Below are 13,581 nucleotides of genomic sequence, written 5' to 3' on the forward strand. Positions count from 1 at the left end.
ACCGTATTTTTCGCTCCATAGGGCGCACTGGACCATAGGGCGCACCTAGTTTTGGGAGGAGGAAAACAAGAAAAAATTATTCTGAATCCCAGAAGCCAGAACAGCAAGAGGGATCTGGCTTCTGGGATACCGTGTGGCTGTTCTGGCTTCTGGGATAACCGCAACAAGCCTCTTCAGGACAGCGGGATGAAGGCTCCCCCTGCCCGAAGAGGCTGCGCAGGGCTAAGGCAGAAGCCAGGACAGGCGCGTCGCTGAAGGGGCACTGCACAGTTCTCTCTCTCTGCGCAGCGCCTCTCCTTCACTGGAGAGGCGCTGCGCAGAGAGGGAGAAGGCTTCCAGGTCAGGCGCGTCGCAGCGAAGCCAAGGAGCCTGCATTCGCTCCATAGGACGCATACACATTTCCCCTTCATTTTTGGAGGGGAAAAAGTGCGTCCTATAGAGCAAAAAATACGGTAATTTGCCACTAACTAATTTGCACCAGTAAGGTGGAAGTTGACACTGAGCAGGCAAAGGAAAATGTCTGAGTTATGCATGTCTATCACTCGTTCCTAAACCTCACAGTTATGGCCAATCAATAGGACAGGAAGACCCATGTTCATGAATCTCCTGCACACACAGACTCCTCATTTAATTTCAATTTAGGAAGGCAGCATTTCTTTGTTGGGGAATACGCACACCTCACAGGTCTCATCCACTTATAAAGACAGATCCCTTCTGGGCAATGGACTTATCATGCAGCCAGCATCTGTTGGTTATTCTGGGACAAGTGGGATAACAATACCTGTCAACAATATTAAATGTTTTTAATACTGCCAAGGTTTATATATATGAGCATTTTAAAATGACCATTTTATTCACTGTCATGGAGACTGCAACTCACATAGCAATTTCTCTGGAGGAGAGGTTATACTATTGCATAGAAGAGGGTAAACTGCTTTGATCTCAAGGCAACAGAAATTTCATTAGTTTAACATTATGTTTACACAAACTACGAGGTTAGGCAATCTTAAAGACCCTGCAGAAAACAATGACTAAATTGGTGCCAGCTTATGAACTGATTACCATAATTCTTACTGTAGGTAAGTATTTCATTTTGTATTAGTTTCTTTTGAAATAAAAAATGTTGAAAATGTATGTGAACTATTCTGACTTACTTACAGATAAATCAGCATCTCCTAGTCTTCTCTTTTCTTGCTCAATGACAGACTCCAATACCTTATAATAAAGGACCTCAGCAAGACGAAAGTGTTTTCCAACAATTTCTGCATATTAAGAAAAGAAATTCAAGACTTGGGGTTAGATTTCGTCAGCTGCCATTAAAAAGAATAATAATGGGGGAGGGGAATGCTTCCAAACAACAATAATTACTTTTAAATCCCTTGAAACAAAGAGAAATTACAAACATGTTCTTATAAGGCTATACTGCACTATTTCCAGATGGATCAGTTTTCGGACAGAACACATGTTCAAAGGCCAGGCAGCTTTCAAATACTAGCTGCACTGTGTACAGGGATCACTGGAAATATCAGAACACAATGGAAGTTGCTTTATATATGTATGGCCTTACCTTTAGAGAAGCTACCAGGTTCTCCCTGTGACGGTGTTCTCTGACAATAAATGTCATACATTTCTTTCACCCTGTTGGCAATTGACAAAGAAGGATCCCTGGAACAAGCCCTGGCCAGAAAAAAATCATTTTATTTTTTATTTTTTGGTAAATTAAGAAGAAAGGGGTGATATGGTTTTTCAGAACACTATGAAGTAATACCACTTTTATCCAGCCGTTGTTCATAGAATTATTTTATTTTTAACATACTGCCTTCAGCCAGGGTCTACTTAGGGTAGACCTACTGAAACTAACAAACCTATGTTAGCCTAGTCCATTATCTTCAATGGGTCTGCTCTGAGTAGGACTAGCATGAAATGCCACCACAAGATGGAACTCTGCATGTTTAGTTTTGCTAATTTTATTACATTTTGTTGTGTTGCATTTCCAACAAATAAACTGATTTACCATGGTAATGAAATACCATTAAATGCCAGTTATAAAAACAGGTGTCGTTATTTCATCCAAGAACAGGGGAGCATAAGAAGAACACAGTGTATGCTTTCTTATACACAAAGAGGCTACATGTAATCTTAAAAGGTAATTACTCCAGAGAACTGTATCTCTGCACAAATGGAGAGAGGGGGGAAATGACAAAGCTGTTCATGCATCTGTGATCACAATACTATGTATTCTGAAGTAATATAATATCAAACTCCTTCAAGTAATCTAAAAATTCTTGTTTTCTATATTTGGCTTTCTGGTCTGTAATGTTCCAGGAAGATTAGACAAACTCATTTCAAAGCAGTGATTTTACTAACCTGAAAATCTGCTCAAGATTTTCACTAGGGGCATTTTTCAGGCCTGTCAGCATTGTATGAAGTCGGGTCAAGCTGTATGTGGCTATGGAAATAGGACTTGTACACGGATCGCTCTCCTTTATATACTTTCGACCAGTAAGAGGTGTTGCTATTCTGAAGGATTTTGCCTAAACAACAGCAACATGAAAATATTTTAAGAACTGAAGTTACTACAATGATTACATAAAAAATAATTATTTCATGATTTAAAATATTTTTAGGCCGCTTTTCTGGGTCAAAGCCCATCTAAAGAGCTTACAAGCAAAATAAGAGACAAAGGTATTACAAAATTAAAACTTCAAAATGCTACAAATCAACACTTAACAAAACTGGAGAGAATGTAATTCAGTTAGACCAGGTTTCCTCAAACTCGGCCCTCCAGATGTTTTGAGGCTACAATTTCCATTCTCCCTGACCACTGGTCCTGCTAGCTAGGGATCATGGGAGTTATAGGCCAAAAAACATTTGGGAGGGCCAAGTTTGAGGAAGCCTGAGTTAGACCCTCACTTGGTTAACAAGCATCATATCTGGAATAGGTACATCTTCAGGTCCTTCCCTGAAGTCTGCAACATAGAGATTTGGTGCTGGCCCAATGGAAGGGCCAGCATGGCCGTGGGACCACCATAAAGAAGTGCATTTCCATCGTGGCAACCCACCTTGCCAACCTGAGGGTGAGCACAGCAGAAGATCTTAAAGTTATTACTGTAAAGCTTAAAACCTTTACTTTGATTTGGGCCTGGAAATGCACCAGAGCAACACAAATACACCCAGAGATATAATTCTGTCACCTACTGACCATGGGCAATATGCTACTATGACTGTTCTAAGGACAGACAACAACTCACCAATAGAACACACGACAGACCACACTATACTCACTCGTTCAAAATGCTCCTGCAGATTATATTTCACTTGAACTCTTTTGGCTGTTTCCATGCCTGAGGCTGTATTTAAGCATCTACGCAAGGTTCCTATTTCTTCATCTGCATCATCTCCAAGAAATATTCGCTCATCTAGATTTCCAACTGACAATATGTACTCCTCATAGGCCTTGTTGATGGCTTTGCTATATTTGAGGGTGTGTGTGTGGGGGGGGGAGAGATAAACAGTGTTGAGTACTCAAAATATAAGTGACTGCAACAGAACAGAGGGAAGCGTTTCAGTAAAAAGGGTCTTCCTAGGCCTTTTCGCTTCTGCCATGAGAAAAGTCAAACAGGGTTAGAATTTCTACAAAGTGTTACCACAGAAAACTGTTGGATCTTTGATTCCTTCTATGATAACTTTTACAAAGTGTAACTACTAAGCCAACATTTATTTCCTCAAAATAATAATTAAAAATGAGACTTTTGTTATGGCATCAATCTAAATAGTGAGAATCAGCACTATTTTTCTAGAAAAAGAGGTGCCGGAACTCACCATGAACACCCCTCCTTGTTCTCTTATAGTCATACCTCATGTTGCGTCCGCTTCATGTTGCATCTTTTTGCGTTATGTCCCGCGGCAACTCGGAAGTACTGGAATGGGTTACTTCCGGGTTTCGCTGCTCGTGCCTGCGCAGAAGCGCCAAATTGCGCCGCATGCCTGCGCAGACACAGTGCTTTGAGTTGCGGGCATTTCACGTTATGGACGGCCCTCCAGAACAGATCCCGTCCGTAACACGAGGTACCACTGTAATGACAATGGAGGGGGACCAGAACTGGGTTCTGGTGAGTTAAAATATAATAAAGTAACCAGCAGATATCTAACTGTATAAGATGAAACTGCTGACAGAACTGCTCTGCTCAGATTATCACCTCTCTAGTTTATGAAGCCAAGATATGGATTAACCTTTCAGGTACATATGCAGATGCCTTGTTCCTTGCTTCCCCAGGCAAGCAATCAAACCAAGAAGTCTTCCATTAAATGTAACCGAAGCCAAGATATTAAGCCAGGGTCCAGCAGCTACATGTTTGGACAAAACGCTTGTTCATCCCCCAGCTTCATCTTGAACCAAGTTATGATAATGCAAACATGGGAAATGATTTGGATCTTAAGTTGATCATTTGTTAATGTAGAGGAAGGGGGTGGGGAGGAGATATCTGCAACCCTCTTCACCACACCATCTCCCCAAATCTCCCAACCCCTAGAAGCAGATTTTTGGGGGTTAAAGGAAAAGGGGGAGACAGAAAGAAAACTACGGTCCAACCATTGACTTTTAATATTTCAAGGTGAAAAGAGAGCTAGGAAAACTCAACTAATCTTGGGACCTTGGTGCACATTCAAAGGCAAATGGATGATTGGAAGAAGGGGTGGGATAGAAATTTAATAAACATACACACACACACACACACACACACACACACACACACACACACAGTGGTACCTCGGTTTATGAACTTAATCCGTTCCAGAAGTCCGTTCTTAAAATGAAACTGTTCTTAAACCGAGGCACGCTTTCCCTAATGAGGCCTCCTGCTGCTGGTGCCCTTCCACCGTTCGGATTCTGTTCTGAGACCGAGGTAAAGTTTGCAAACCAGGACACTACTTCTGGTTTTGCGGAGTTTGTAAACCGAATCGTTCGTAAACAGGACTGTTCTTAAACCAAGGTACCACTGTACGTACATACATACATACATACATACACACCCACATAAACACATACATACATTTAGGCAATTTGTCAAGGATGTTCCTGTTTAAAATACCTTAAAAAGGTACAAATGCATTTGAGGAAGCTAAAAAATTATAGCCCAGGATTTCACAAGTAACTAAAACTGAGTGGTTCAAAATATGGTGATTTACAGGAGCAAATTTCATACCATTACCAGTGATAGACTGGGCTTCAAAACTTAGCTATAAGCGGTGAGGGATGTTGTGATAGATTGAAAGCAAACTAATGGAACCTCTGTATTCAGCAAATTCTGTGACTACCAATGCTATTGTTCTACAAAACTCACAAGCTTTCTCCAAAGTTTCCAGGATCCAGTAAGCCCATCAGATTTTCTTCCTTTCCCTTTAGAATCTACAAGAAAACAGAACTAGTACTAAGTACAAGCAATGGAATAATGACAAATCATTAATGAAGCATAAAATTTTCAAATTAGTTACATACCTTTTTCTCAAAAAGTTTCCTCACATAGGGCTTCCAAAAATGTTCTTTTATACCCTTGGCTTCCAATACTAAACCATCATGTAAGGAGCAGAGCTTTTCAATGATGCAAGGAGTTTCAGACAACACCTTAAAATCTTTACTATGGAAGTCTTCAGGCAGCCCTATGATATCAAGTAGCATCGGGGGTAGGGAGGGGAAGAGAGGAGTAAAAGTATTTTGCATGTTCCAGGTTTACTAAATTTTAGTATGAAAAAAATTTCCAACACTCAGTCAATCTTTATTGCAGTCAAAGACCAGACAACAGAAATAACATCAGCAATAGGTACTACATCAGCACCAAGGAGCGGACGCAGTAGGCAAAATCGAAAATTCCCTATATACTTATTTATATTAAAAATAACACTTTCTCAACTCAAATCTATGATTCAGAGTTTAAAATCAGTATTCATTCACTGACCATCGCTGTCACTGTGGCAAACATTTGGGCTTTTTTGTGTGAATCAATTAGCTGTTTTATGAAGGAATTTTTGTTTCTTGAAGACTATGATACAAACCATGCTCTCTCCCTTCACTTTTCATCAATTCAGCCCTATGTATGGATAAACAATATGTTCTTTGGCCTGCTGTATTTTCTATGGCAAAGTTAGAGAACAATTAAATGTGCAGATAAAGCAAAAGGGTGAACAACCTGCACTATATTTAATCCTTTTTAGAGTTCCGCTCAGTGTGGCGCACCTAATCTTTCAGTGTAATATTTGGTTCACTACACTCAAAGCCAAACTAAAAAAGCAAGTTTTTTTTAAAAAAATTCAAAATAATGAATTTGTGGCATACCATGAGAAGCATTATAATAAGATTTTTTAAACATACCTTTAAAACTAGGATTCAGAAGCTCCTTACGATTTGGGCACTGGAGAGCATTTCCATAGACTAGATCGAGGATACATAATAATAGATGGTAGGAATTGACTAAGTCATCACTGATCATAGGGAAATTGCCTGAGAGATTACAAACAAGATTTGAATTACATTTAAGAAGATTTCAGAATTCTCCAAAAAAAATAAATGCAAATGACTGTAAATTTTAAGATTGGACAGTTACCAATATTACCTTACAGTCCTTTACTCATGAATCTTTTAAAAACACATACATCGTTCATTATTACTATCAAAAAAGATTTGACTGAAAAATAAAGCATGGGAAAATGTTCAGTATTCCCTCTGGGTAAATATAAAAATGCATTCTGAAATATTACATGCTCCTTTTTAGAAGTTTCATGTTAATGTAAAACTATTACTCCTTTCTTACTGTACTTAAGTTCTCACTGTTTAGAAATCAATTTGTGTTATGATATCCTACAACGTATTACAAATAAATGTTGATTAAAAAGCGCTCCAAACTTTAACAAGATGAGTGCAATCCTTAGAAAATTTCTCATAGAATAAACTAGACTTCTCCAACCTGCTGCCCTCTAGATGTTTTGGACTCCAACTTCCAACAGCCTCAGTCAGAATGAGTGGTGGTCAGAATTAAATGGGAGTTGTACTCCAACAACATCTGAAGAGCACCAGCTTAGCATCAACAGTGTTCATTAATCCATGTGCATATGCAATACTGGAACAGGTATGTAAATACATTATAAATGAAAATGCATGGATCAGACACCTACTGACAACAGATTTAAAACTGTTGTCATGTAAATTACAGATAATTTACATTAATACTAGTTACAGATAGGTAGCCGTGTTGGTCTGCCATAGTCAAAACAAAAAAAATTCCTTCCAGTAGCACCTTAAAGACCAACTAAGCTGCTGAATTACAACTCATTACCAAACTTAAAACCATGGAGAGACCTGGTCTGAACAAAGACATTGGATTCTTATCTCATTATACATGACAAAGCCATTTTTCACCTTCTCACCCCTTGCTTTTTCCTGTAAGACCTATTGCAGTCGTTAAGAGTCGTCAACAGGCTCATCACAGCTATCTGCCAATCACCCATTCCCACCACCCTTCTGAGTAATACCCCTCCCCACCTTCTCACTATATAGAAGGATCTGGCAACTTCTGTTTCAGTGTATCTGAAGAAGTGTGCATGCACATGAAAGCTCATACCAAGAACTAACTTAGTTGGTCTTTAAGGTGCTACTGGAAGGAATTTTTTTTTGTTTTTACATTAATACTGTAATACTATAAACTAAAAACTGTACATGTAATAACTTCCAAAGCAGGAGTGTTAGGACAACTGATATTTCAAAGTTCAGCCATATTACTCTCTAATTTCTTATTTGCTATTTTCCTTTTAAAAAAATTAAGTAGCAAAACAGTGAGACTACTGCTACTGTTTAATTGCTGCCTCAAATAAAGAACATTTCCACCTTAAAGAAACCACAGATAATACTGAATTACTTAAAATCTGAGAAGCAGAATAACTAATCATCAGCAACTGTATTGTTAATACTATGCTTGTTTACAGTACCTTAGCACTTGTCTTACTGCACACATTAGGCAAGAGGCTAATTCATCTGCACCAGAAGTAGTAAGCAATAAATCTATATTACTTTCTGTGCAGAGAAAGGAAGTTGCAAGTGCTTATCTTTAAGCAAAGCTGGTCACACAGGCAAGCCCAAACTTGTCCTTGAAATGTGGTTGCCATGATAAACGCAGAAGAAACCCTCAAAAACAGTGCAAACAAGGTGCCATGGCTATTTGTCAAAAGCAAATGAAGCCTGTGCATGTGAAACTCCATTTCACAGCTTACAAGCTACACTATCCCATTTTAAAGCCTTAAGTATTCCATGGGAGGTAGCTGCCATTCTTGCAACAACAACAAAAAACAATTTGTTCTCATGGACTGAATAATAAGCTAGAAGACAGAAGCTCATTAATAGTTCTCATTAAATTGCAAGTCTTTAATACTTAAAAATAAAAAGGTTAATAAAAAAGAGATAGACAAAAAGTCCTGTAGTTTCTGACACTAACCCCTATAATCCTAGTCAATTTGCTTCCATCAGTGTCCCTTTTTAGATTCAATGTCCAAGCAATTATTCTGTACTTTACTTGCAGAAGTGGGCAGTTTTCAGGGCTGCAATATCTACATTGGTTTTGAAACCCAAGATTCACTATCCAGAGCCAGGTACAAAAGGCATAGAAGAAACGAATTATGAGTCAATAAATTTGTTTTGAGTATCAGAATTCAGCTCACAGGGGTATGTTAAACTACAGAGTCAGAAATCCTTGCCAATCTACTTCAAATCATCCAGAGATCTACCAGTAGATCTCAATATACCTTCTGCCCACCCCTGCTCAACTGGTATGAATCTCAGCAATAAAATAATGGTTCTTTTTTCCTTTGAAAACAAATTCATGGTGGGTTTTGAAATAGAACGCATTCTAGGAACTGTTCTAGGAACTGTATTCCATCTCAATGAGCTGTGATGCTCATATTATTTTCTTACATTGTAACAGATTACGAATGTTATATATTTACTCAGTCAACCTTTTGACAACAGTTATTACTACAAATAAAGCAGCACATAAAGTAGGACTAGATGTTTAAAGCCAATAGAAATACTCAGTTTAGACAACTTGTATTATAGTTGATTTAAGCCATCAGGAGTGTAAGAATTGTTAGGACAACAGTCTACAATGGGTGTAAACCAAAGCCTCTTCCACAAATTATATAGACACTTCATACCTTCAGACAAATTAGAGACACTTAAGATAAATCTATACACAAGGTTAAAACAGAGGTCCCATTTAACAGCCAACACCCATAATTCCAAGCTTGTTAAAGAGAACAAGAAGAATGGCTATGCTATTTCCCATCAAGCTTTAAAAGGGAGAGCTTTCAGGCAATTTTCAGATACCCAAACATCACTACAAGCAAGACTGTATTAAAGATACAATCCTATGTATACTTAACTGGGAGCAAGGTTGACTGAAATCAATAAGCTCAGAGAAACAAAACACAATGAAAATGGTAATAAAAGGGAATTTTCAGTAGTGGTTCCCAATTTGTGGAAGGCTTTCCCTGGTGAGGTGAGTCTTCCTTTTTAATAGCTTTCAAGAGGAACTGAAAAACATCCCTCTTTAACCAAGTATTTGATGGACGGAGAGATACTGTTCTTGGAAACCCTGAAATCACTGTTTGAGACAATGATGCTGTGGGTTTGTTTGCTTTAAATACTAAACAAATAATCTTATTACTGATGTGTTTAACACTATGGGTTCCTTTGTGAGGAGGGGAGGGGTAAAAATTGAATAAAGAAAGACAAACCAACACCATCAAAACAGGGACAGCATCCCTCACTAACTATGTAAGGGAAGCGTGGCCATATTAATCACACCTTTTTTTAAAAGGGAAAACCAGAAGACTAGCTAACAAAGTCAAAATCCAAATGAAAAAGGAGGCAGTTATGAAAGAAAGATCATTCTACAGCTTTGGAGCAATTATTAAGGTGCATTGCTATCATCACACCTCTTAAAAGATAGTATCATGAAGGCTATGAAACACAATATTAAACATCAGTTCTTACCTTTTGCATAAACAAACAGCACCCAGGAAAACTGAAAAACTTCAGAGACTGTGCAAGGCTGTCTCCTTTTTAGTAATGACGCCATAAAAAGAAACAAATTATTATATTTTCATTTATACGATGAAGGATCTCAAAAATATACCACTCCTATAGAAAAGTCAGATACACTCTGGGCTGTATTGTGAATGCTGCACACATAGATTTCCTTATACTTTTCCTTCTAGATTGACAGTTCAGGAGCTTTCAGGCTAGGAGGGAGATTGTGCAGCACTAACAGTCCTCATAGTTCTTTGTTTCATTAAACAGGGCAAGGATACAGAGAGTATGCATGACCATCTAATTTTGCCCATCAGTCAGAAGCCTGGAAAGACACTTAGAAGCAGGAGAGTAACTGATGGTGGGGACAGAGAAAGGGGACAGGTGAACTAGTGCAGATGAGCGAAGCAAGGATTTGGGAGGGCATTTCCTAAGAAGTTAGCTAACAAAAGGTACTAAACATATTTACTTAGGTTACAATGAAACTAACACGCAACTTACTTCCAATTAAATGGGGTCAGAATACAAATCTTAGCTTTTTAAACAACAACAATGTATTAATACCTTAATTAATATAAGAAACCCATACCTTTGTTTTCTTCCTCTCTGCTGGCGTGGTTGGTCATCTTGAGGGTACTTGAAAATATCCTGAAAAATGGGTTCATACTTCTTAAAAATTACAGCAGAAACTGTAAAGTTTCTTTCTAATCTTGTGGTACGTTCTCTGAACTGGGAGGGTAGATTTGCCATATCTTCCCATTTCTTCATCTTGTTAAAAAATTCTATCAAACTGAAGACATTTAGATTATCAGAAATATAGTCTTATGAAGTATCTTTCTAAAAACTGATTGTGATTTATGTAACTTTGCATGACTACAATAGAAAATATGCAAGGAATCTTAATTTTCAAACGCTTTAATAATAAATTAGGAAAACAAAGGACAGCCTCTTTCCTATTTTAAAATTTAAGTAGCTAAGACTATCTGTGTGTCACTGCTGTCTATTCCTCTAAATGTTCTCTCCCCTGCCCTAAGTAGAACAACATTTATTCAATGTTACCCCCATAAAACATGTGTGATGTTTCCATTTTCAATTCTATTATAGCCTCTCTTCAATTATGGTGGTCACATATTTTGTGATTGCTTCTTAGCCAGTCCTATGGCAGACTATGCAACATCCTGTAGCTTTAAGGCTACTTTAAGGAAAATTGCTATAAAAATGCTACATAGGCGAAATAGTATATTGCCTCATATGACATAGGGTTGTATAATTTCTTGAAGATATCTTATAATATGACCCCAACAGGGATCATACTACCCTATTGGAGAACCTCCCACCATCTGAACAAAGCAGTGATAGATGAGACAAGTTAGCAGGATTTAAAAGCAATAATTACAACTAAAGCACACATCAAAGAAAAAGCAACACATATAGAGATATTGATTCTAATGCATGAAAGTATCTTAACTTGCAATCATAAGTGATCTCAGACTGCCTTAAGTATTAGGTCTCACCTGAGAGCCAGTGTTTCCACCTGCGTTTACTTAGTTACTCTCTTTCCTTTTCTCATGCAGCTAGTCCATTGTCTTTTATCCAGGGGCGTAGGAAAGGGGGGGCGGGGGGTGACAAATGATCAAGGAACAATTACTGCCCTACTAGGGCAGTTCATAAAAAACTTTTTTTTAAAAAAAATGCCTGCTCCAAAGGTCTTATCTTACTACACTGGGGATTATATAGCTATAGATGAAATTTCATGCATATCAGTTAATATCTTGACCCTCCTCCACGAAAATAGTTGTTTACTTGGCCATTTTCCTATGTCGTGAAGGCTGAAATTTCAATTCAGTAGAGCAGGCATATTTATTTATTTATTTTTTAAAAATTATGAACTGACCTACTGCCTTACCCTCCGCTGGGCTTCCTGGGTCCTGGAAAGTTGGCCTATGTGAGGAAATTGAGACTAGGCCAAGTAGATTAGGCCTTGCCTTGCCTTCACCCTGCCCCCTACACGCAGCCGATTGGCCAGCTGGGTTGGGGGTGGGGCGAAGGCAAGGCCAAATCTACTTGGCCTAGTCTCATTTTCTTCACATAGGCCGGCTTTCTGGGCTGCTGAGGAGCTGCTGCTTGTCCTGAGCACCCCCTTTGGGCCCCAATCCCCCTCCAAAAAGCCTCTGCTGCCCCCAAAAGTGGAGCGTGAAGGACAAGGGCAGTGCTGCCATCCCATTTTGCCTGTGCAGGGCGCCAGGAGGAGCAGCTCAGTGCCACCCTGGGAACTCTGCAGGTCAGCCTCCCCTTTGCCCCCAACCTCCCCTGCATGAAGGTAGGACCCCTCCAAAAGCAGTTATGTAATTAAAAGATGAGAAAAATCAGCAAAACAATTCTGTGGCTAATTGAACAATTCCTTTAAATAGGGTCTATTAATGAAGTTCACACTTTTGACAATCAGTCTGATGCTTTTGCAGAAAAATATTCCTAAACACAAGACTTTTATTTTTTATTCCCTTTCAGTCTCCCATCTTGAGGCTAAGTACAGCAAACTGTACATTCCCACCCCTCTCCCCAAGGCTGGATTATTTACTTCTGTGTGCTCGTGTATCTGTGTCTCCCTTGTATCTATTAGGGACTATTCTCTCGCCTTTCCTTTGGTATCTATGCTACTGATTACTTCTGCTGTTTTAATTTTAGAGAAAGTGTTTAATTTTAAAAGGATCTGTACTATAGAATAACAGTGGTAACAATACATTGAAGACAAGTAAATATTTTCGGGAGGGTGCTCCCAGAGCCCGAGCGCCACCATCCCTAAGAGGATAAAATGGGCGGACTTTGGTACTCTTTTGTCCTGTCCTCCCCCAATGTCTTTCTCTCTATCTGAGCTGGCTCCCTGCCTGTTACGTTACATGCGGGGAAACCCATGTGGGGTCTGTGTAAAGTCTTCAAGCTATTCCTGTGCACGCCTGACAAATCTGCCCCATTGTCAAAATTTATCTTCCCCCCCACCTCCAGTCTCTGTTGTTGTGTGTCCTGGCTGAGCGGAAAAACAAAAGACAGATGGCCATCGGTCAGGGATGGTCTAGTTGAGATTCCTGCATTGCCCCAGGGGTTTGTCTAGGTGACCCTCAGGGGTCGCTTCCAACTCTACAATTCTCTGGTGCAGGCTTATGCGGAGTTTTAGGTACAAGTTGGATGCAAGGGGTGCATAGGATTGCAGCCCATCTTATGCACTGTTGGCTCGGGAATAAGTCCCACTGATCATGATGAGAGTAGATTGCTGCTGTGCAGTCCTATTTTTTAAATAAATGTTTTCCTTTTCAGATAATACAGAGCATGGTGAAATCACGATAAATAAAACCTCCCCTTCAGTAGTTTCAAGCACTACTACAGGTTCCACATAATATCCGTACTGCATTGTTTACTGTGACAGCACCCGCACTTTAGAACTCCCCACCTATTGCAACAAAGCATGTGACTTGCTAGACTCTTTTTGGGCACCTGCTAAAAGCATTCTTCTT

The 13,581-nt window shown here is 39.2% G+C and overlaps 1 protein-coding gene across 2 annotated transcripts in view; it reads right to left on the reverse strand.

Annotated features, from left to right (window-relative positions):
* The window catches only part of RBL2 (RB transcriptional corepressor like 2), a 30,929-nt gene that overhangs the window by 12,101 nt on the left and 5,247 nt on the right, over window positions 1-13,581 (reverse strand). For both annotated transcript variants that reach the window (XR_003707880.2, XM_028740176.2), the window contains exons 3-11: window positions 10,662-10,862; window positions 10,037-10,101; window positions 6,368-6,496; window positions 5,498-5,658; window positions 5,343-5,407; window positions 3,286-3,472; window positions 2,368-2,534; window positions 1,568-1,677; window positions 1,159-1,262 (exon numbers count right to left, since the gene is read on the reverse strand). Coding sequence is in view for 1 of the 2 variants with exons in the window: in XM_028740176.2 (XP_028596009.2) it covers window positions 1,159-1,262; window positions 1,568-1,677; window positions 2,368-2,534; window positions 3,286-3,472; window positions 5,343-5,407; window positions 5,498-5,658; window positions 6,368-6,496; window positions 10,037-10,101; window positions 10,662-10,862 (1,189 nt within the window). In the remaining variant the exon portion in view is untranslated. The remainder of the gene's footprint in view (window positions 1-1,158; window positions 1,263-1,567; window positions 1,678-2,367; window positions 2,535-3,285; window positions 3,473-5,342; window positions 5,408-5,497; window positions 5,659-6,367; window positions 6,497-10,036; window positions 10,102-10,661; window positions 10,863-13,581) is intronic.

The sequence above is a fragment of the Podarcis muralis genome, chromosome 7, assembly GCF_964188315.1.
Source record: "Podarcis muralis chromosome 7, rPodMur119.hap1.1, whole genome shotgun sequence".
NCBI classification, from domain to species: domain Eukaryota; kingdom Metazoa; phylum Chordata; class Lepidosauria; order Squamata; family Lacertidae; genus Podarcis; species Podarcis muralis.